Genomic DNA, 24,636 nt, shown 5'->3' on the forward strand with positions numbered 1-24,636 from the left:
GATGATCACTCAGCTTCCAATTATCTGCTACTTCAACAAGAACTACTACAAATATTTTTGTAATTTTTTTTTTTTAGGTTTTTGTGAGGCAATGGGGTTAAGTGGCTTGCCCAAGACCACACAGCTAGGTACTTATTAAGTGTCTGAGGTTGGATTTGAACTCAGATACTCCTGACTCCAAGGCCAGTGCTCTATCCACTGCGCCACCTAGCCACCCCTATTTTTGTAATCTTTACTCTTTTGTTTATGATTAATCTCCCCTTAAATCTTTCTTTCCTTTCTGTGGAATGAAATGAATTTGTGTACAAATGAATGTTTTTTTACCTTCCTTGGATTAGCAGATGAGCTAGTTCAAGTGTCACTTCTTTCCTCTTCCCTTCTTCTTGCTTTATGTAAACTATTAGCTCACACTCTTGCATTAAGGGATGTAGGCTGTGTTCATCAGGGTCAGAGGAGCAATTAAGGTCAGGTAGTGGTGGGGGTTTGATTTGACATGCTTTGTGTTTCTCCTTCAGAACACCTTACTGTTTTAGCTAGACTTTCTTGGCTGCCTAGTAGATAGCAATTGGTAGGGATGACTTGCCCCTTCTCCACAGCAGCTGCCTCTTTAGAGTTGGTTGTGAGGGATGGGCTAGAAGGTGGATCATTTAGCAATGTTGTTATTTAGCAGCTGTTGCTGGTGGTGGTAAGGAAGATACGATTCTCTACAATGATCCTCCTCTACAATCTCTACAATGATTCCTTCCTTCAAAGATGGCTCTAGGCACTGGTTTGGAAAAATTATTGGTAGTTTGGGGGGGACCCTAATCATAAGACTCTTGGGTTCAGGGTCCTGAGCAGTCTCTATCAGCATCTGAATAGAGAGCGATGAAGGTGGTGAAAGCAGCGATTTGATTTGTCTGGCACTTGCTGCCTCTGTTCTCTCCCAAGGATGCCCTTTGGATTTTGCCTATGATGTTCTTAGCAATTTTCTTTTTCCAGGAAGTGACTATGGACTCTATTTCCATATTTTCTCTCTGGTTCTTTTGATTATTGAGAAATGACATCTGGGTTTCTTTTTGTCATGGACTTCAGGGTGGCACAATAATTTTTAAGTTATCTCTCAATGGTTTCCTGGTTAGATGTTTTTGTTATGACACTAATGTTTTTCCTTTATTAAGTTTACAGATAATCCACTGTTTTTCTTCCATAGCTCTAATCTATACACCTCTCCCCCAATTTTTTCAAGTGCTCTCATTTTGTTTATAAAAATGTTTCTTAAATAAAAAAAAATACTTCATCTCTTCAAGGAATTCTAATTGAATTTGTAACCAATCTGTTTTTCAGAGATGTGCTTGAAAATATTTTGGAGCCCATCTCTTCCTCTAGATTTGTGTCTTGAGGGATTTTAATAACTTTTTATGGTAGGATTCCTTTCTATTCATTAATTTATTTTTCAAAGTATATGTAAAAATAATTTGTAACATTCATTTTGTTTTTGCGAGGCAATGGGGTTAAATGACTTGCCCAAGGTCGCAATGCTAGGTAATTATTGTGTCTGAGGCCAAATTTGAACTCAGGGCCGATGCTCTATCCAATGCCACCTAGCTGCCCCATAACATTTATTTTTGTAAGAGGCGGCTAGGTGGCGTAGTGGATAAAGCACTGGCCTTGGAGTCAGGAGTACCTGGGTTCAAATCCAGTCTCAAACATTTAAAAAAAAACCCTAAAAAAAATTTATTTTTGTAGTTTTCTTTCTCCCATCCTTACCTCATAACAAGTAATCTGATATAGGTTATATATGCACAATCATATTTGACCTATTTCTATATTAATCATGCCAAGAAAGAAGAATCAGATCAAATGGTTAAAAGCCACAAGAAAGAAAAAACAAAAACAAATTTTAAAAAGTGAAAATAGCCATGCTCTGATCTGCATTGACACCATAGCTCTTTCTCTGGAATCATAAGTCTTTCAGAATTGTCTTTGATCTCTGTATTGCTGAGAAAGCTAAGTCTGTCATAGTTCACCATCATATAAATTAAGTTGTCATCAGTTCATGTGTTTCCAGCTTTTCTGAAATCTACCTGCTTATCATTTCTTATAGTACAATAGCATTCCATTGCATCCATATAGCATTTGTTCAACTATTCCCCAACTGATAGAGAATTTTAATTCCCCTTGATTTCTAATTCTTTGCCACTACAAAAAGGGCTGCTATGAATATGTGTACATGTGGGCCTTTTCCCCTTTCTCATCTCTAATACTGCCCTAGTAGTAGTGTTGCAAGTAGTTTTATAGCCATCTGGGCATAATTCCAAATTGCTCTCCAGAATGGTTGGTTCAGTTCACAACTCCAATATTTATCATTTACCTTTTCTGTCATAAAGGGTGGGATTCTTTTTAAAATTTGCTCATTCTTCCAGACTACATTCTGGTTTTGAACTTTGTTAGAGCCAAGGCTCTGTGAATCTTTTAGAAGACAAATGTCTGGGCAGGATATTGTTAGTTTTCTTGGACTTTTGAGTGTTATATTACTCCAGCTTTAGTGACAGCTCAGGGTGAGAGGAAAACTAAAATTTCAGTGCTTCAAGTGCTTTGATTTAGGACAAAGTCTTGTTTCTGACTTGAACTCTTTTTTTGAGTGGGTTTAGATCTGACCAGTGTGAGGCCAGAGTGCTTGCCCTTGGATGGTGTTTAACAAATAAACTGCAAAAAAAGGTCTCACCATTATCAGCCAGTTGGAAAACTACTGGTTCAAAGACAAAAATGCAGGCTTCAGAGAGGACTATAGGCTAGAATTGATCCTACTCCATAAATTCTACTTCATGTTATATACCCTATGGTCCATGACCACTTATCATTTTAGAATTCTATCTCTAGATATAGGTCCCCTCCACAGTCAAGCACTAGATCTGTGACCTAAAATTGAGTAGCAAGCAGCCAATTGGCACCTATTCATGATTCTGCACAAGACTGAGCCAGTTTGGGATAGTCCTCTGTTGTAACGGAATCTTTTCGGTGAACCTTTACATATAATTGGAAAAAAATAATTAATAAAAAGAATCCTACCATAAAAAAGTTATTAGAATCCTCAAGGCACAAATCTAGAGGAAGAGATTGGGTTCCAAAATATCTTCAGGCAAATTTCTGAAAAATAGGTTGGTTACAATTTTTAGCCCTTGCTTTCAGTGACTAGGCTCACAGCACCATGCTCCACCAGCACAGGTGCAGCTACCAATTAAGCTTAAATCCTTATAACCCAGTGCCCAGTTTATGCAGATCTACAGACAAAGATATCAGGCCAAACATTGAGAATCAGTTCATTGCAAAGCTTTATTGGCAAATGGGAAAGAAGGAGAAACTCAAACACACACTGGAGGTACTGCACTGGGAAGTAAAGACCAAATGGACCAAAATCTAGCAAGAGTGCTTGGGAGTGGGATTCTTATATCCTAATTTTGGGTGGCTCCCCCAAAGTTGGCTGATTAGTGTATAAGGCCTCAGGGCATAAAGGGAATTCTATAGGAATTTTTGTATGGACACTGAGGGCTGGGGAACAGGGAAGGAAGATGTGCATAAGTGCAGAGAGAAAAAAACCAGCTGGCACTTACTTGATAGAATGCCATGTGGACACAAAGCTGCACTAATCTAAGAAAAATCTTGTTGCCAGTATTTTTCTCAAGAGTATTATCCTCTGTAAGTTAACAGTCTTCTTGAAGGGAAGACTGTCAGTGCTGGTCTCAAGACTTCCACCCTTCTAACAAACTAACAGAAAATAGTATTTGATTAAAAAAAACTTGTTAATTTTTTAAAATAAATGTTTATTTCAAGTATGAAAAGTAATGTTTAAATGTCCAAATTGTTTTCAATGTAAGAAGTAAAAAAAACAAAACAAGACTTTGGGGGAAAGTTTACAATCCAGTACAAAATTTAACAGTACAAAATGCCACTTTTAACAAAATACTCAAGAATATATTTCAAAATTCACAAATGTTAATATTTGCTAATACAGTTTATAAACATAAGAATGTATTTACAATTCTAATTAAAGTGTACATGTAGTTGTAGAGGAAGTTTTTCCTCAAATTTGTTGAATTTTAACAGCTCCATTCATTTGAAATACAAAAATAAGAAAAAAATTAAACAATTAAAACAATTACTCTATAATTATATGTTTGGTTCAACAATATAGCAGCTAAAATACTTTATGGTTTCCCTGCTAAGCACAATCAGGTTTCTTTGCATCAATTAATTTGATGTTTTTCTAAGCAAAGAAATGTTAAACTTTCTCCTCATAGAAAAAAAAGCAATTTCCAAATGATGTTAGAAATCAGAAATAAGGTTTATGATTGGAAAGCCTTCAGAACTGCAATAGTGAATCCAACACCAGTTACAGAATTGAGAATTTTAAAATGGAGAAAAGAAATTAATTAATCCTTGGAAGCAATAACATGTGGACATTTTCACACATTGCTTCCTAAATTTTATTTAACAAAAAGATAAATTACTTTGTAGGATTGTCATCTAGGCTTCTACTTCTTTTCTCCAAATATAATTTCTTATAGGTCTGAAACATTGTTTTTGAATCTTTTGATAGATTCTGAATATCCTTGCATCCATCCAAACTCAATGTTCTCCTGCATACTCTTGAATTAGATATAGCATTGTCATCTGAAAGGAAATAAATGTTAGTTATTATTAATCACAATGAAGTATAGAATTACTAATTAATAAAATAATAGATTACATTAGTTTGACTTAAAAAAATCAATGTAAAGCTAAGTATGGTTTATTTTATTCTTTTGATCTCTGCTCACTTCTGTATCTAATTCAGCTTTTCCATGAACATAATACTACCTTATTTCTATATTTATCTTTCAATTTTATCAGGTCCAAATGGATATAATCATTTGACACCAGTGTCCTTTTCTTTTCCCATCTCTTCCCATATCAGATTAAGTTCATAAAATTTTCAAAATTATGTACTCAAACCATACCCAAAGAAAAAATGCTTTACAACCTCTAGTCCGCTTTTATTCTTTATATTATTTCTTTAATGTCAGGCAGACCTAAGTTCAAATCCAGTCTCAGACACTTAGGTGTGTGACCTTCAGCAAGCCACTTAACCACACTGCCTTGCAAAGGCCAAAAGGAAAAAAAAAAGGGGGGGGATTTGTTTCTCCATGCTTTGGTGTTTGTCATCTCTTTCCTCTTTATCTCAGACTCTCACGCACTCAGATTCCCTGGTTTAGTTTCTTTCCATTTTTGCCAAATTTGTCTTAAGATTACTTCTCTCTTCTAGTTTAATAAGTCTTTTTCCTTTTATTTTGATTTCTAAAAATGTTTATTCATTCTTAATTTCCGGGATAGAAATTCCCTAAAATAGTATAATTTTTTAAAAATGGTTGCATGAAACTGAAAATTATATATAACTTACTATTCCTTTTTTTTATTTAGGGTGTTTCTTAGTCTACTGTCTCTTAACAGTCCTAACAGTTTTAGAATGAAAATCTCCAGTGAAGAAGAAGCCATTCCAACCAGACTCCTATTTCTGTCTTCCTCCAAGTAATCAAAAATCCAGCTAACCAGTTTATACTTTGCAGGCTCTACCTTTTTAAAACAATCACAGACAACATTGTAAATTTCTCTAGTCCTGTAGCTCTTTCAGAAATTGCTCTAAATTAGTAGATTAAGGAAATGCAAATCAAAACAACTCTAAGATATCACCTCACACCTATCAGATCATCCAATATGACCAAAAAGTAAAATGATCAGTATTGAGGGAATGTAGGAAAACTGGGACACTAATGCATTGCTGGTGGAGTTGTGAACTGATTCAACCTATCTGGAGAGTAATTTGGAATTATGCCCAAAGGACAATAAAATTCATGCATACCCTTTGATCCAACAATACTAGGTCTGTATCCCAAAGAGATCACAAAACAGGGTAAAATGTACATGGACAAAAATATTTATAGCAGCTCTTTTAGTGGTGGCAAAGAATTGGAAATGGAGAGGATGCCCATCAATTGGGGAATGTCCAAACTGTGATGCATGAATATGATGGAACAGTACTATTCTACAAATTATGCGGGATGAGACTTGAAAGTCTAGAAAAGACTTGCATGAATATCTGATGCCAAGTGAAATGAGCAGAACTAGAAGAACATTATACATACTAACAAGGGTGACTGACTTGTTCATTTCAGCAGTACAATAAATCAAATGACTTGTGATGGAAAACGCCATCCATATCCAGAGAGGCAAATGTGTAGTTTGAATGCAGACCAAAGCTCACTCTCTTCAATTTTTCTTTTAGAAAGATTTTATTGAGTTTACAATTTTCCCCCTAATTTTGCTTCCCACCCCCACAGAAGGCAGTCTGTTAAGTCTTTACATTGTTTCCATGGTTTACATTGATCTAAGCTGAATGTGATGAGAGAGAAATCATATCCTTAAGGAAGAAAAATAAAGTATAAGAGACAGCAAAATTACTAAGATAAGTTTCCCCCCCCCTAAATTAAAGGTCTTTGGTCTTTATTTAAACTCCACAACTCCTTCTCTGGATACAGATGGTATTCCCCATGGCAGACAGCCCAAAACTGTCCCTGATTGTTGCATTGATGGAATGAACAAGTCCATCAAGATTCTATCTTTAATTCTGTATTGTCATTTTTTTGCTCTTATAATGTTTTTTTCCTTTTGTTTGGATTTGATTCTTCTTTCCCAACAAGATTAGTTTAGCATAATTACCCATGTACAGCCTATATTAAATTGCTCTGGGGGGGAGGGAGGAAAATGTAAAACTCAAAACCTTGCCAAAAAAATGATTGTTGAAAAATGATTGCTATGTTGTTGGACAAACAAATGAATGTATATTTTTTAAAAAGGATAGCATCCAGGGAAGCAACATTATTGCTCCATGAGATCATATCTATATTGCATATCATGTTATATAAAGAGTACAAACACACTTAAAATATGTTAAAATATATTAACAGAAGGCAAAAGGACTGAAAATCATGCCTGAGAAGTATCTGAAAGTACTGATAGTATAAAAAAAGAAGTATTTTTGATTGTAGCTCAGTTATGACCACAATTGGGTTTTTGAGGCAAAGATAATAGACTGATTTGCCATTGTCTTCTCCAGTTTATTTTACAAATCAAAACAAGGAAAACAGGGTTAGTGGCTTGCCCAAGGCCACAAAGCAACTAAGCGTCTAAGGCCAGATTTGAACTCAGGAAAACTCCTGACTCCAAAGTCAGTACTTATCTGCTTGCACCACTATGAAGATAGAAGAGGGCTATAAAAATCAAAGGGTTGTCACTTGGAAAAGGGCAAGAATTTGTTCTGAGCTTTAGACAAGTAACTGAGTATTAGCAGCTAAGTAAAAGAAGCGGAAAGATTTTTGCTAAGACAGAAAAAAACAAAAAAATTTAATCAATGAAATCTCCTCGGGAGGGAGTAATTCACTATTTTTTTTTTTAGGATTTTGCAAGGCAGTGGGGGTAAGTGGCTTGCCCAAGGCCACACAGCTAGGTAATTATTAAGTGTCTGAAACCGGATTTGAACCCAAGTACTGCTGACTCCAAGGCTGGTGCTTTATCCACTACGCCACCTAGCCGCCCCTAGCAATTCACTATTTAATTGAATCTGTCACATGTAAATTTGCTGAGGATTTTACATAGAGGGTACTTAGGTATGATAAGAGCTAAATAATCTATGTCACCCTATTCAACTATGAAAGTCCATGATTCTGTGACACTCTCTAGAGCCATGTCTTATATTTGTATGGTTTTGTTTTCTTTTTCAATGTAGTTTTGCTTCTGTGCACTTTTGATAGTCATTTATGTTCCTTTGATGCTCAATGTTTTTAACTGATGTTTTCAATGAAACAAATTTTTACACATTCTATTATTGCCTTGCATTTAAATACAAAATTTTGATTTCTGCTTCCACTTTCAATTAAAGCAAAAAATCTACCACTTTCTCCCCCTCTCCCCATCACTGTGCTGGAAGCTTCCTTTATTTCTCATTTAAATAAACACTCAATAAGTAAACAAAAACACATGAGAAAAATGGCAGTAAAGCACAAATTATAAAGAATAAGTACTGCATGTTATTTTAATTAAGTATGCTCTTCCACAAATAAAGAGAAAAACAGTTAACATCCATCATTCTAAGGAAAGATGGCCATTAAAATTGAGTACAAGTAATATATCACCTTTATCTTTAACTGCTTCTATTTTCCTTTTCTTCTGAGGAATACATTTTAACCAATCTTCTTTTGTACTTTTTATGCCTGCAAATGATCAAACTGTCATTTTAATACATCTTGATTTGCAAATATTTCTAAGTGCTTGCATAACTATATTTGAAGTAGAAAAGTTGTATACACACAGAGTAAGTCAGAAAGCATTTCAGAGAATTATGAAAACATGATTTTAGTGGTCTCAATGAGAACATGCTCATAATTATATAAGATACTTTCTCTTTACAAAAAAAAAGTCAAAGAGTACCTTGTCAAATAAATGATCTTCCCCTCTCTAATGAACAAAACTTACCTCCCTTCACAAAAACTTTATAAAGAACAAATATTTCTTTAGTTTCTAGTTTTTTTGTACCCCCAAAGAGTTGATCAGACTATCAAGTCTAAATTTAATATTCCAGTGAGAAATAAGAATTCATGTAAAATATTTTCAGTTAAGCTAGTGATTTCCATATAGAATAGCTTAGAGTTCTTGAATGTAGTACTATTTCAAAAATTAAATAAACCAAAATGTTTAGATAGAAGAAAATGGCATGGGGAAAAAGACTATTTCAAAAAGTCCAAAAGCAGTACAAAGTATGAAAAATGTATACCCATGCTAATTATAATAAAATAATCTATTTTTAAAAATCAAAGAGTACAAATTCTCTTTTAAAAAATACACATATCTCTTAGTAATAGACTTATTGGAACTTTTGTATACTATTTCATATAATATTATTTTCAGAGTTCTGGGGTATTAATTTTTTAAACAAAAAATAAATAATACTAAGATGAAGAAATGGAGATAGAAAACAAAATAATGAATCAGAACAATTTTAGTTGCTAACATAAGACAATCATTTTAAACACAATTAGAACTTTCCCTACATAGTTAATCATAGTATAAATATTATATTTATAAAAATAAGTCATAATGATTTCTTACAAAATGGCACATATATGTGTGTATATATATATATACATATATATATATACACACACACACATATACATACATATTATATATATATACCTCACAACAGACTTGAGGCAAATACTAGCTATCATACCTATTTTACAGATAATGAAACTGAGGTTTAAGGGCCTGATTCACTGTCACATAGCAAGTTAAGTGTCCTTGGAAGGATCTAAACCCAGGACTCTAGACTTCAAGTCCAACACTCTTTCCACTACAGAAGTGATGCTTCTCAATCATCAAATTCTGTAAATAAATCATTAATTTACATAAGCAATTATCTCTTTAACAAATGCCATACCTTGTACAGGAACTTGCTCCTTCCTGGGAAAAGACTTAAAATCTGGATGTTCTTCACCGTTTTCATTTTTAAATAGTTCTTCTGGACATAGCTTAAATTCAAGCATTCTAGGTTTTTCACATTTATCATTCTCAAGTAAAAATAAATCTTGATTGGATTCATTACCATCATTACCACACTTAACTTGATTTGCAGAACTTCTTGGTGAACAGTCTAATTTTGTCAGGCAAATACTTTCTTGTGCAGTGCGTTTAAATGCAACTCTGTTCAAATACAGTTTCTTTTGTTCCTTTTGATCCTTTCCTTGAAGAGGAATTTGGTTATATTTGTTAACTTTTCTGTTTAAAATAGCATTATCAAGTTGTTTTTCATCAACTTTCTCTTGCACATTCCGTGCAATGCCACCTATCTTGGATTCTATAGAATGATGAATTTTACTTTGGTGAGATTTAGTGGCTTTATTATGATATAAATTATCTAATGATTTTTTATATTTCCGTACACCGAGTCCCTCATTTGATTTTGCACAGTTAACTAGTTTTATAGTGAGTTTGTTGCGCCACATACATTCAGAAACATGTGATTTATTTTTTTTTAATTTCTCACTTTCATGCCGTTGCTTTAAGTCTCCTTTATCAATCTTTTCTTTTTGCTTTTGCCTTTGAAAATAATCTTGAGAAGATAGGACTTTATTAATTTTACATGGTCTACCATTTGACTTTGGGTTTACATTTGAATTATTCATTATACTCTGGTGGTCGTTCTTTTCCAAATTTGTGGGTTTTGCATCTGCAGATGTTTTTTCATTGCAACAATTTTCTTCATTTGTGCTTGAGAGAGAGTCACACAATTTAGTCCCATTTACTATACATATTTTCTGTCCTAGTTCATATTTTTTCTTTTTCTGCTCTTTATTAGATACATTATATTGTTCTAACTTCCATTTTGGGTTTTTAAATTTTGAGCAACCTGACTTAAATTTTCGCTTTAACTTTTCTGATGATACTAAATCTCTTGAAGAACATTCCTTTTTAAGAAATTCTTTGTTTTTAATTGACCAAAAATGTGATTTCCTCTTTTCTCCATTTAAAGTAAGTAAGTTTCTTGCCTTAAATATCTTCTGTGGGCTTTCCTGAGAATCTCTTTCATTATAATTAACTATTTTCTTCCTTGAAGAAAAACTAAGCTTTTCTGTCTTCATGGCCTCTGGCCATTTTATTTCATCTTGTCCCATTTCAAGCAAACTTTTTTTTCCTTCAGGATAGTCCAGAGAATTCTGCAAGTTATTCTTTACTGGACTATTAATTTTTGTAGCAGGTATTTCCCTCTTGGTAGCTGGGTCTCCTTTGGAAACCAAGCTTTCTGAAAGTGAACTCTGGTCATCAAGCTTCTCTTCTGTTCTAATGTCCTTTCTAGAATTACAGAGACATTGTGGCACTCCATCATAAACAGTAGATAGCCAACCTAAAGCACAGCAATGAACATCATCTTTTCCTGTAGAGGATACTTTGGAATCCTGATTGACATTATCTTTTGGAGTTTTCATGTCTGAATCACGAGTCTGGACTTCTATTATTGATTCTTTTTTCAGAAAATTTTCCAATTTGTCTGGATTGTCATCTCCCTTGCAGATTTCTTTATTTTCTTTAGGGAATAATTCTTTCATACGTTCTGAGCTCATTATTGTAATTTTAATTTGGTTTACTGGATCTTCAGAGTCACAGTTACTTTTAATGCTGATTTCTTTATCTTTACTTACTGGGTCCATGGTTAATTGTTGTGATGATTTTTTGCTTTCTGCTGGTATAATATTGTGTGTATCTGCACATTCAATACCAAAAGGAAATTCTTCTACAAGTTCAGACAACTGGCCATCTAGATATTTCACAGATCCTGTCTCATCAAAAATAATCTCACTGTTTGCTCGTTCAGTATTTTGTACCATACAAGATAAAGGCTCTTTGGTGGAATGTGGGCTAGATACATCAGCAATTTCTTTAGAATTAAGATCTGGCTGATCATCAGTTGATGATGAACAATTTGCAATTTCTGTCTTTTCAATATTCTGTTCCACAAAATGTTTTTGCTTTACAATTCTATTATTTGTTTCACAATACTTTAGTTTAAATGATTTTGTCATTATTTTAGGAAGAACGTTAGTAATTTTCTGCAAATTTTGCCCTTCAAAATTACTTACAGATTCAAACTTTTTCTGGTTCAATTGCTCTTTTAGCTGTCCATTATCAATCACAGTGCTGTCTGGTAAAGAAACCTCTTTCTTATCAACCTGTGTTGAAGGAACAGAGTTGAACATATTGGCTATTTGGGAATTATAAAACATGGCACCTTCGACAAGAGAACAGACACTGGCAATTTGTAACAAGTCATCACTCATTGGACTATCATCCACCAACTTCACTGAAACTTGCTGGTCTTTGTTTTGTTCTATAACTTGCTCTGAGCTGTTTGTGTTGTTGGGAGAACAGTTCTTTTCTAAATGTGATAGGTGTGGCTCTGATTTGTCTAGTTTTTCTTTCATTATTTCAGATGAAAAATTTGGATTTATCTTTGAACGTGCTATTCCATCAGCTGATTTTATTTCTTGTAATTTGGAATCAAACTTATTAATTAGTACACAATTATTTGTTGCAACAGAAACTTCTACTGTACTTTCAACAGTATTAACATTTGATGAAACAATTGCTTTTTCATTAACTTGGTCTTGTAAACTACATACACTTCCTTCTTGAATAACTGGGAATACTGTTTCTAATGAAGGTTTAGTTGGCTTTAATGGTTGGTTACCTGATGGTTTTACTTCTGAAAGAATTAAAGGTGAAACAACAGCAATTTGAAGTTCAATTCCCTTTGTTGAATTCAAATTTCCAGATTCATGTTTGTGCCCAACAGGAGCACTTAAAGCTGGCAAAATCGTTTCATTTACATTTCTTATACTTATAGGAGATGACATTCCATCTGTTACTTTGTTTTTTCCTAATCTGTCACACTTCTGGACATTAGGGGGCTCTGATGGAGGCTTTTTCCATAATGCAAGACATGCTGTTAGTTCTTCCATGGAATAATTATTATCCTTTGCACAAGATTTCCCATTCAGCAAAACTGAAGTCGTATCTTTCAGTTTAAAAGAATTATCTAAACCATCTGTATTCACAATGGTAGTCGTTGGCAATTCCGGATTTTTCAATTGTGATTTAGCTCTATTAACTTCCATTTTCTGTTTTACTTCAGAATGGATAGATTTATTATAGTCCTCCCTATTTTCACTCACAATTTTTGACGTGTCCTGATTCATTATTTTGGAGGTAAAATCTAAAGTTGTACTGTTGCTTTTAAGGAGTTGAGAAAGAAGTATATAATTGTCTTCTTTATTTTTCAAAGTTTTTTGTCTTTGTTGGGCAACAGAAGTTTTAATTATATCATTGGATAATTGCTGAGATCTGCCAAATCTATTATCCTTATTACAATCTAAGGGAGTCTGATTTGAAAGTGTGTGTGCAGGAGTAATAGCTGAAAGATTTTTCTGACACACTGGAGAGGTTTCCTGCAAAAGAGCATTTTTGAGCTCTGTTTGCAATTTTCCAGAAGAGGCAGAATTAGGTAAAATTGAATTACCTTGGTTAATCTGTCTGCTGGAATCTACTTCTTTAATATTATTGAATATGTTGCTAGTTTTATTTGTATCTTCTGCAGACTTCATTACTGTGAGTGATTGAGGCTCTGAATTATTTGACATTAATTGTGGAAAAGGTTTATCCTTAGAAGGAAGTTGCAGAGACATAGCAGGACTCTGTGGCAAGGAAGAATTAAGTGGTTTATCCTGACTTTCAGAAAGAAAGGATTTTTTAATTTTAATTTCTTTTGCTAATTTCAAAAATTCATTTTTCATAGCCAGTAATTTTCTTATATCCCTAAATAACCCTTCTTTTGTTATCTTGGGATTACTTTCTTTTGATATATCAGTATCTGAATTAATATTACCTTCTCTATGAGAACCACTACCTTTTACCAAAGAACTACTATTTTCCCTGAGAGAAGCACTTTTACCAAGAAAACCACTACCTTCTCCAAGAGAATGACTGTTTATCTGGTTGCTTAGTCCTGGACTCCTGCCCAGTAATTCAGAAGGTACATCACAAAGACTTGTTCTCATTTGTTTGTTCTTATATTGAGGTATTCCAACTGCAAAAGAATTGCCTGATTCATTAAAGGGATAGCTTGTTTCAACATTCAGTTTCAGATGGCCATTTTCATTAGTGTTCTGCCACTGTTGTTGACAATCTCTTCCAAAATCTCTTTTTGTTTCAGAAAGATGTATTGGTTGAGCATGTAAAACTTCATTAGATGGATTTTGAGCTAAATACTGACTAGTTTTTTGAAATGGTGGAATTAATCTGCAATAGTAATTAGGAAGATTTCTATTACTGTTCTCAGTAACTGTACTAACAGCTGCATATTGACGGGATTGTACTATTGGATATGGTGGTGGAGGTGCTTCAACAGCTACACTAGGATTTAAAAGTTGATTATTTGTAACCTGTGCTACACTAGGATTTAAAAGTTGATTATTTGTAACCTGTAACGGTGTAGCTGAAGTAGCAGATTGCTTTTGAACGTTTATATTAGAAAGATTGGTTACTACACCTCTTTGCGAATTAAGATATTGACTAGATTGATGAAAAGGCACAGTTAGTCCACTGGATGTACAAGGTGGTATCCACCCACTGACCTGCTGTTCTGCTGAATACACATTAGATCCTTGATTTCCTGGATACAATGCTGGAACTTTTGAAGGATTTGATAACATCTGTAAGTGCATAGTATAGGTATTTGATGAGACATACTGGTCCTGAGATTTAAGTACATTATGGACACTACCTCCAACACTACTTTGTGATGTGCCACCAGATAATCCTCTGCTAAAAAAGATAGAATCACTCACTGAAGAACTTAACCAAGAGTTTCTTGGAGCCCCAAGTGATCTTTGTGAACTCTGCTCTGATTGATTTGGTACTACTTTCAACTGTGAAAAGGGAATTCTTTCAGTGGAAGTTTCTGGCATGACAACTGCCCTACTAGATATATTTGGGTGAGAGGCTTGCTGAGGGTTTTTAGGACTTTCAATATTTTGATACTGCAGTGACTGTAAAGTTGCATTTTTATTGGTAGGGCAAACAAATAGCTCCTGGTTGTTTCTAGAATAATTACAAGAACTCTGAAGTGTTAAAGTATGTGGACTCAAGGCTTTTCTCAAAAAATTTGATTGACTTTCCAAATAGGATGGAAGAGTAGAATTATCTTCTGGTTTGGTATTCCAATCCATTGTTCTTTTGTAGATGTACCAGTATAGTCCACATCAGGTTTTTTTTAAATGTCAGTAATCTGAAAGTCAAATAAACATTTATTTTTTCCAGTAATTGTTCCTAAAAGAGCTTATATGTTACTAAAATTTCTAGATAAAAAACTGGTTATTATGTAAACATTCGACTTTCACTGACTATTTCCATGATTTTCTCTATCATAGGATCCTGAAAAACGTTCTTTTGTGAAGAAATAAAGGTCACAGGCAAAACAGTATTAAGGTAAACATTTAAAAAAAACCTTTCAGTTCTATTAAAGGGCAAATTAAGGACAGACACAAGGTAAATGTCAATTTAAACAAGTTTCACAGAAAATCAAAATATCTTTTTTTAAAAATGTCCTGACCTAAAAGTTATTAAAATGCTCTTTCACAGTGTGGACATGACCATAGAAGTGCCATGTCTACCACGGACAAAAACGTAACTCACTTGTGTCTGAATTAGGTACAGGGAAGAACAATATCTGCAGCAGCAGCAACTTGTTATAACACGCTCTCCTTCAACCAGAGTTCAAGCAAATCTTTAATTTTTATACTAGATTGTAAGAAACAGCTAAACAAGCAAAGTATAAGATTTAAGTTGTGGGAAAACAATATCTAATTGCAACTGAAAACATTCTGGAAACAAATAACAAGTAAAAAATTAGTAAGTTGAACAAATGTTTCCCACTATTTGATTTAGAGATAGCAAATTCAGTGTGAATACATGAGCCCAGTCTATCCTTCTACATGAGAAATATCAAACATGTTGCCACAAGTTATCCATGAAAGTCTTGAATGTGGCCTGAATCAGATTAAAATGTAATCTAAAAAGATTTAGCAAAATGAAATCAGAGCAAACTATTTTCAATATTATTTTTTTCTTATGATTTGGTCCCTTTTGTTCCAAGACTTCTTTTAGAATATGACTAATATAAAAACGTTTAACATGAATGCACAAGCATAACCTGTTATCAGATTGCTTACTATCTTGGAGAAGAGGGAAGAAAAATCTAAAATTCAAATTAATGGTGAAAACTGTCTTTACAAATAATTGGGGAAAATTCTATTAAGATAAATGCTTTTTCATTAACTCCATCTTCTGCATCTACAGATGTCATTTGTTATATGTGTGCATATACAGTCACAGACACATAGACACACACACACATATTCTCTCTCTCCACATAGAATGTTGCCATTTGAAACTTGGTAATTTATTTTACCTGATTTTTAGTTGTCCTCTGAGCTGATGGAATTCCTTTATCAGGTTTCATTAAATTTTGAAGCTGCCAAAATTAAAATTTAATATAAATTTGATGTGAAAGGTCAATTGATATGAACTTACAGAATCAAAATAATAACAGCATCTATTAATCAGGTGCATTTTTCCATACCATACCACCTTAATTTTGATGGAAAATTAATCTCTTATGAACATCATATAAAATAAACCAGACTTTTAGATCTTGGCATTTTTCATGAGCAAAATGAGCTGAATCAAAAGAACATCATACACATTAACAGCAATATTTGAGTTGACCCACTATGATGGATGCAGTTCATCTGAACAGCAGTTCAGTTATCTTTGACAACTCTGGGAGATTTCTTATGGACAGTGCCATTCACATTCAGAAGAAAACAAAAAATTACACCTGAATGGATCTGAAAAGATACTATTTTTAAAAAAACTTCTCTTAATGCTTTTCCTTCCTATCCCATGGTTGTCTTTTCCCCCCCTTAGTCCTAATTCCTCAAACTCAAAATAAGTTTTTTATATATATATATATATATATATATATATATATATATATATATATATATATATAATGTTAAACACAAAAGTGTATGTACAACTTTTACCAGACTTGCTGAGGGAAGAGTGGTAGAAAAATATCTAGTTTATAAATAAGCAAGTGAATGAACGTTGAAAAACTTTTATAACATGGATTTGGAAAAAAAGAAATGAAAATATATGTTTCATTCTGTATCCTATGCTATTCATCTCATTTCTATGTTGTAGCTATTATACTTTATTGTCTAGCCTATAAAAATGGCTATTTTATTTGGTTTTATTTATCAGAATGTCCATGTCTTTTAAAATGTTTTTTTCTTTTGCAATGTTATTGTCATGTAGCTAAATTAGTATTATGTGCCTGGACTGGGGCACAAAGCTGTCCCTAATGAGATGAATTCCTAATTAAATAAGGAATAGAAGTGATAAGAATCAAGTTCTCTACACAAACATTAGAAATGCTAGAAAAGAATCTGATAAATGGGGGGGGGAGAAATCTTTGTATCAAGTATCAGAATTAAAGCCTAAAATCCAGATGATGATGATGATGATGATGATGATGATGATGATGATGTCCTTTGTTCTCAAAGAAGACCATGATAGCAGGGAGGTGATGTTATGATATGCAAGTGAATGGGATTTAAGTGACAGAGTGTTCTGAAAAGTCACCAGCCCATTGTCTAGATATAGATCAGAACCACTAGAGTTGGCCCTGGATGAAGTGAGAAACCTTGATCTTTTAAAGCTAGAGCTTTCTAAAGTTACTTTTTGGGAAAAACCAAGTTTGAGGAAGTTGCAATGAGTAGGCATACAAGGAGGAAGGAAAAAGGATTTAGAGAGTGGTTGACATTTGAATCTCACTTCCATCCTAACCATTCAAAGATAGAAACACACACACACACAAACACACACACACACACACACACACACACACACACACACACACAAATACATTTCATTCAACTAGAGGAGAAAACTGGAAGGAAAGAGAAGGAAGAAGGGGAACTTAGGAGGACTGATTAAGGGAAGGGTAAGTCGTAAGCAAAACAAACAAGTATATATAAACATGTCAAAGAAAAGGAATCTTGGGGATCTATAAAATAGAAAAATAATAAGAGAAAACTTTATGCAGTGACATTATAGTAAAGAAAAACAATTTTGACAGAATTACAAACTCTGACCAGCACATGACCAATCACAATTCCAGAGGACTCAAAATGTACACACCCTCCTTATGACATGTTTTTTGGTTATGCTTATGTGGAAATTTGCTTTGATTGACTACACACATACTGAAATAGGTTTTGATTTTGTTTTCTCAAGAGGAGAGAAGACAGATTTTGGCTGATTAAAAAAATACACACAATTTTTAAAAAATGCTTTAGTCTGATGAGATGGTTAAGGAAATTCAATTCAAGCACTTTTTCACATACACTATAAAGCTAAGTGAAAAATGACAGTTTTAACCCAAGACTGCTGTATTTATCCCTTATAAAAATCATTCACTGCCCCATATAGCTTCAATTATAGTTTAACCAGATGGCTCTACTACAGTGGGGAAAACTCAATATTTCAGTAAAGGCAAATGTAACCTTTTTTTGCTGCAGTTAACAGAAATATTTTAACCACAGGAACTGCTGAGATGAGCAACTCTGTTCAAAGAAAGAACCCCTTTCTAACTTCATTTTTTATGGTATATAAGGAATAATCTCTCCTGTAGGAAGAGTACTGGTAGAGTAATCTCTTGTAGGACATTGCTTGATCTCACAGTCCCTAGCAATAAACTTTGAAAAATTTACCTGCCAAGACATGTGGTCTTACCTTATATCTGCAATTCTGGATGTTCCACAAAGATTACTAATGACTAGTGGCTCCATAACCACTGAAGATTCCAACTGCAATACAGAAAGGTAAGGAAATATCCTTTAAGTGTTGTTTGGCCAGCCAACCTAAATTACATTCACTTGGGTTATAGGAACACATTTTTTACAATTATTTGTTTGTTCAAAAGTAAGTCAGCATACTGAAGACTCCTTTGGAGTCTTAATCCAAATTCATTCTGAGAGAGAAAACTAATGTGATAGAAATTTACAAGAGGAAAACTTGAACTAACCAGATCACACAAAGTCTACCCAAAGAGCCTAAAATCTTAACAAATGATATGTACTGATTTAGTAGAATCTGGCTGCCTGAATGAAGGTATGGAGATCTGTTCTTAGCCAATGAGGAAAAGTCTGGCCAACTGGGATATTCTACAACTGTCCCTTGTCCCCATAATGAGAATGGCATATTTTACATATACTCATTATAATACAAAATGTGGTAATTTCTGAGCTAAGGTTAAATTTAATCTTCTTGCCCAGGTTGGGAATAGAACTGTGGATACTAGATTAATTTGTCCTAAATTTAGACAAAATCAGATGATTTTAAAAGATGTAAGTTACCCTGAAATCTGAAGACTTTCTAGGTTTGAAGATAACATTTTTTTAAGAGATTGCAAAATGAAAATACCAAGGAAAAACTGGAAATCACAGAAAAACATATTGTTGACATTAAGAGTTTAAAGGGAAAATCTTGAATCCGAAAGTTTGGGAATCATCAATTATTCCCTAATCTTACAATTCCAGAGGAAAACACTGTATTGATCCTGATAATCTTGGACCTCTCACTTCCCCTCCTTTTAATATTAACCACTGTTGCTCTTCATTACCATAATTCTCCTTGTGCTTAAAGACCCATTTCAAATTTGGCTTGGTGGCAATGAAACCCAGAGGCCACTCTTTTGAACAGTACAATAAAATTCTTCTAAAATTTTCTTTCTGGCTTCTTTGTCCAAGTTCCCAGGAGGTTTTGATAATTGCCCATACATCCTCTTCAGAAAAAGCTCAAAGTTCTTACACAGAACTTTCCCAAACACATAAATTTCAGAAGCTTGAAGTGACTTTTAAATGTTACAGAGTTCCTTTGCCATATCAAACTCCCCAGTGCTTAGCTAAGAAAATTCAGTCAAGATGACCAGAGTCCATGATACTCAAAAACACCCAAAGATTAGCTCAAACTTGGAAATAAGACTTGACTCCCACAGCAAAGTTTCTTTACAGATCCTTGGAAAAATTGTTACAACTTTAGGAAAAACGGTAGAATTAATGCCCTAGAAGGCTTCAAATTAAAACTGCATGAAAGATGACATTAGTCTACCTTTCCTATGTATATTTCAAAGAGAAACTAATAAAGTAAGTTAGGGCAGCTAGATGGCAGTGGATTAGAGAACTGGCTTCAGAGTCAGGAGAACCTGAGTTCAAATGTGACCTCAGAGACTTAAAAATTACCTAGCTGTGTGACCTTGGGCAAGTCACTTAACCCTATTGTCTTGCAAAAATATACATCAGATATAGAACATATATATATATATATATATATATATGAATATATATGAATATGAAGAAATTAAAGCCTCCAGCACTCAGGCAAAAAGCAAATATGCCTACTATGCGCCAGTAAAGAACAAGAATTCCTACATTCAAAGAACTTGCATTAATGGAGGAGACAGTACACATACAGACACACAGACACACACACACACACACAAACACAGACACATACACAGTGTAAATGGGAAATAATCTCAAAGGGAAGTCAATAAGAAAGCGGAGGTATCAAACATTAGGCCAGGCACAGGGGACAGCCATTGAAAAGACTGTCTTAATTCAAAGAACATCAACTTTTGATATTTTTAGAATTATGTATCTATTCATTGGGGTCAGAACACTTGCAAACATCAAGACTGGTTTGAGGAAAATGATGGGGAAAACTATTCCTTGTTTGCTTCTAATATTGGTTTTTTAATGTCTAGATCCTGTATCCATTTTGATCTTATCTTGGTATAGGATGTGAGGTGTTGGTCTAATCCAAGTTTCTTCCATACTTAAGTCCAATTTTCCCAACAGTTTTTATAAAAGAGAGATTTTTTTATCCCAATAGCTGAACTCTTTGGGTTTATCAAATAGCAGATTACTATAATCTTTTCCTGCTATTGTACCTAGTCTATTCCACTGATCCACGATTCTATTTCTTAGTCAATACCAGACAGTTTTGATGACTGATGCTTTATTATATAATTTTGGATCTGGTAAGGCTAAGCCACTTTCTTTTTTTCATTAAATCCCTGGAAATTCATGACTTTTTATTTCTCCATATGAATCTAACTTACAATTTTTTCTAACTCATTAAAGTAATTTTTTGGAATTTTGATTAGTAGGGCACTAAACAAGTAGTTCAGTTTTGGTACAACTGTCATTTTTATTATATTTGTTCAACCTATCCATGAGCAGTTGATATTTGCCCAGTTATTTAAATCTGACTTTATTTGTGTGAGAAGTGTTTTGTAATTGTTTTCAAAAAGTTTCTGAAGTCTGCCTTGACAAGTAGACTCCCAAGTATTTTATACCTTCTGAAGTTACTTTGAATGGGATTTCTCATTCTAACTCTTTCTGCTGCATCTTGCTAGTCATATATAGAAATGTTGAGTATTTATGAAAGAGTTTATTTTCTAGTAGTTTTTTAAGATGATTTTTTGGAATTATCCAGGTATACCATATCATCTGCAAAGAATGTGTTTTGTCTCTTCCTTCCCTATTCTAATTCCTTTGATTTCTTTTTCTTCTCTTACTGCTGAAGCTAACATTCTTAACAAAATATTGAATAGTAGTGATGATAATGGGCATCCTTGTTCCATCCCTGATGTTACGGAGAATGCCTCTAGTCTATCCTCATTGTATGCACTGCTTCTTGATGGTTTCAGATAGAGACTGCTTATTATTTTAATGAACAATCCATTTATTCCTATGCTCTCTAGTGTTTTTAGTAGGAATGGATGCTGTATTTTGTCAAAAGCTTTTTCAGAATCTATTGATAAAATCATATAATTTCTGATAGGCTGGTTATTGATATAATTAATGCCTAGCAGTTTCCCTAATATTGAACCAACCCTGCATTCCTGGGATAAATCCTACCTGGTCATACATGTATTATCCTAGTGATAACTTATAGTCATTTTGCTAAGATTTTATTAAGATTTTAAAATTTTTCTTTCTCTGTTTTAACTCATCCTGGTTTAGTTATCAGTACCATATTAGTTTCATAGAAAGAATTAGGCAGAGTTCTGTCTTCACCTATTTTTTCAAAGACTTTATACAGAATTGGAATCTATTGTTTCTTAAATGTTTGACAAAATTCACTTGTAAATCCATCTGGTCCTGGAGATATTTTTTCTTAGGGAGTTCAATAATGGCTTGGTATATTTCTTTTTTCGGAGATATGGTCATTTAGGTATTTAATTTCCTCTTCATTTAACCTGCGCAACTTATATTTTTGTAAATATTCATCTATTTCATTTAGATTATCAAATTTATTGGCATAGAGTTGGACAAAATAATTTCAAATTATTACCTTAATTTCCTCCTCATTGGTGGTGAGTTCACCTTTTTCATTTATGATACTAGCAATTTCATTTTCTTTCTTTTTTTAATCAAACTGATCACAGGTTTATCAATTTTATTGGTTTTTTCATAAAACCAACTCTTGGTTTTACTTATTAGTTCAATAGTTTTCTTGCTTTTGATTTTATTAATTTCTCCTTTAATTTTTAGAATTTCTAATTAGGTATTTAAGTGGGGGTTTTAATCTGTTCTTTCTCTAATTTTTTAAGTTGCATATTTAAGTTCATTGATTTCTTCTTTCTCTAACTTATTCACATAAGAATTTAAAGATAATAAATCCCCTGACAACTGCCTCAAGTGCAAACCATAGGTTTTGGTATATTGATTCATTATAGACATTATCTAGGATAAAATCTAGGATAAAATAATTAATTCTTTCTATAATTTGTTTGAACCACTCATACCTTAAAATGAGGTGATTCAGCTTCCCATAGTTTTGATTCTCTATCTCCCTGGCCCAATAACACATGTGATTTTTATTGCATTATAATCTGAGAAAGATGTATTCACTATTTCTGCCTTTTTGCAATTGATTATTAGGTTTTTATACCTTAGTATATGGTCAATTTTTGTGTAAGTGCCACATCCTGCAGAAAAGAAAGTATATTCCTTTCCATTCCCATTCAATTTCCTCCCTAAGTCTATCATGCCTAGGTTTTTTAACAATCTATTTACCTCCTTAACTTCCTTCTTGTTTATTTTATGGTTAGATTTATCTAAATCAGGGAGTGGGAAGTTGAGGTCTCCCACTAGTAGAGTTTTGTTGTCTATGTCTTCCTGTAACTCCTTCAACTTCTCCTCTAAGAATACAGATGCTACACCATTGTGTGCATACATATTTAGTACTTTAGTGACTTTATTGTCAATGGCACCTTTTAGGAAGAGATAGTTTCCTTCCTTATCTCTTTTAATAGTATCTATTTTTGCAACTGCTTTCTCTGAGATAAGGAATAGTTTACCTGTCAGATCTATGGAAAGGGAAGCAGTTTATGATCAAGGAAGAGATGGAGAATACCATTAAAAATAAACTAGATAACTTTGAGTACATTAAATTAAAAAGCTTTTGCACAGACAAAACCACTGTAATTAAGATCAAAAGAAATGTAGTAAATTGGGAAACAATTTTTACAACTAGTATTTCTTTTTTCTTTTTTTGTTTTTTGCAAGGCAGTGGGGGTTAAGTTAAGTGGCTTGCCCAAGACTGCACAACTAGGTAATTATTAAGTGTCTGAGGCCGGATTTGAACTCAGGTACTCCTGACTCCAGGGCCAGTGCTTTATCTACTACGCCACCTAGCCACCCCCCCGACTAGTATTTCAGACAAAGGACTCATCTCTAAAATATAGAGAACTGAGTCCAATTTAAAAAAAAAAAGACAAGCCATTACCCAACTGCCAAATGGTCAAAGGATACACAAACGTAATTTACAGATGAAGAAATCAAAGCGATCCATAGTCATATGAAAAATTGCTCTAAATCACTAATTATTGGAGAAATGCAAATTAATCATCTCTGAAATGCCAACTCACACCTCTCAGACTGGCCAATATGACCAGAAAGGACAATGATAAATGTTGGAAGGGAAATCTGGGATACTAATATATTGTTGGTGGAACTGTGAACTCATCCAACTTTTTTAGAAAGCAATTTGGAATTATGCCCCAAAGACAATGTGTATATCCTTTTATCCAGCAATGATGAAAAAGGGTAAAAATATCACCTGTACAAAAATGTTCACAGACAGAACCAAATTGTCCCTGACTACTGCACTGATGGGCAAGTCCATCATAGCTGATCATCACCCATGTTGCTGTTAAGGTGTACAATATTTTTCTGGTTCTGCTCATCTCACTCAGCATCAGTTCATGCAAATCCCTCCAGGCTTCCCTGAATTCCTGTCCTTCCTGGTTTCTAAAAGAACAATAGTGTTCCATGACATACATATACCACAGTTTGTTAAGCCATTCCCCAACTGAAAGACATTTACTTTATTTCCAATTTTTTGCCACCATAAACAGTACTGCTATGAATGTTTTTGTACAAGTGATGTTTTTACCCTTTTTCATCATCTTCAGGGTATAGACCCAATAGTGGTATTGCTGGATCAAAGGGTATGCACATTTTTGTTGCCCTTTAGGTGTAGTTCCAAACTGCTCTCCAGAAAGGTTGGATGAAAATAAAACCTTTCTAAAATTAAAAAAAAAAAATGATGGGGAAACACAAAAGCAGTTAAATGGAAAAATTAAAACTCCATTCAGTTTAGCAATAAAATAGTTCATCCATTTCTAAGGAAGCCATTTAATTTCATAAAAATAAAGTTCAAGTGAAGTTTAGAGAGACATAGGACTCTTGGCTCAGTAAGAAGGCAGATGAAATTCACTTTTATGCAGATAGCAACAATTCACAATGCTTAAGGCTATTTATGAGCCAAAGACATATGGTGCATCTCAGGTATTCAGTGTTGATGGAGCTCAAT

General features: G+C 33.7%; 1 protein-coding gene across 4 annotated transcripts in view; it reads right to left on the reverse strand.

The window, feature by feature from the left end:
• Nucleotides 1–224: 224 nt before the first annotated feature.
• RESF1 (retroelement silencing factor 1) overlaps nt 225–24,636 on the reverse strand; it is a 46,029-nt gene continuing 21,617 nt past the window's right edge. For 2 of the 4 annotated variants that reach the window (XM_074194766.1, XM_074194767.1), the window contains exons 2-7: nt 18,484–18,557; nt 16,094–16,156; nt 9,512–14,911; nt 8,208–8,285; nt 4,491–4,653; nt 225–3,129 (exon numbers count right to left, since the gene is read on the reverse strand). In XM_074194766.1, coding sequence (XP_074050867.1) covers nt 3,087–3,129; nt 4,491–4,653; nt 8,208–8,285; nt 9,512–14,852 — 5,625 coding nt within the window. In that variant the 5' untranslated portion in view covers nt 14,853–14,911; nt 16,094–16,156; nt 18,484–18,557 and the 3' untranslated portion in view covers nt 225–3,086. Of the gene's footprint in view, nt 3,130–3,297; nt 3,748–4,490; nt 4,654–8,207; nt 8,286–9,511; nt 14,912–16,093; nt 16,157–18,483; nt 18,558–24,636 lie in introns of those variants that run through there. The other 2 variants (XR_012470212.1, XM_074194768.1) reach the window with 2 other exon arrangements.

This window comes from Macrotis lagotis, chromosome 7 (assembly GCF_037893015.1).
Source record: "Macrotis lagotis isolate mMagLag1 chromosome 7, bilby.v1.9.chrom.fasta, whole genome shotgun sequence".
Lineage (NCBI taxonomy): Eukaryota > Metazoa > Chordata > Mammalia > Peramelemorphia > Peramelidae > Macrotis > Macrotis lagotis.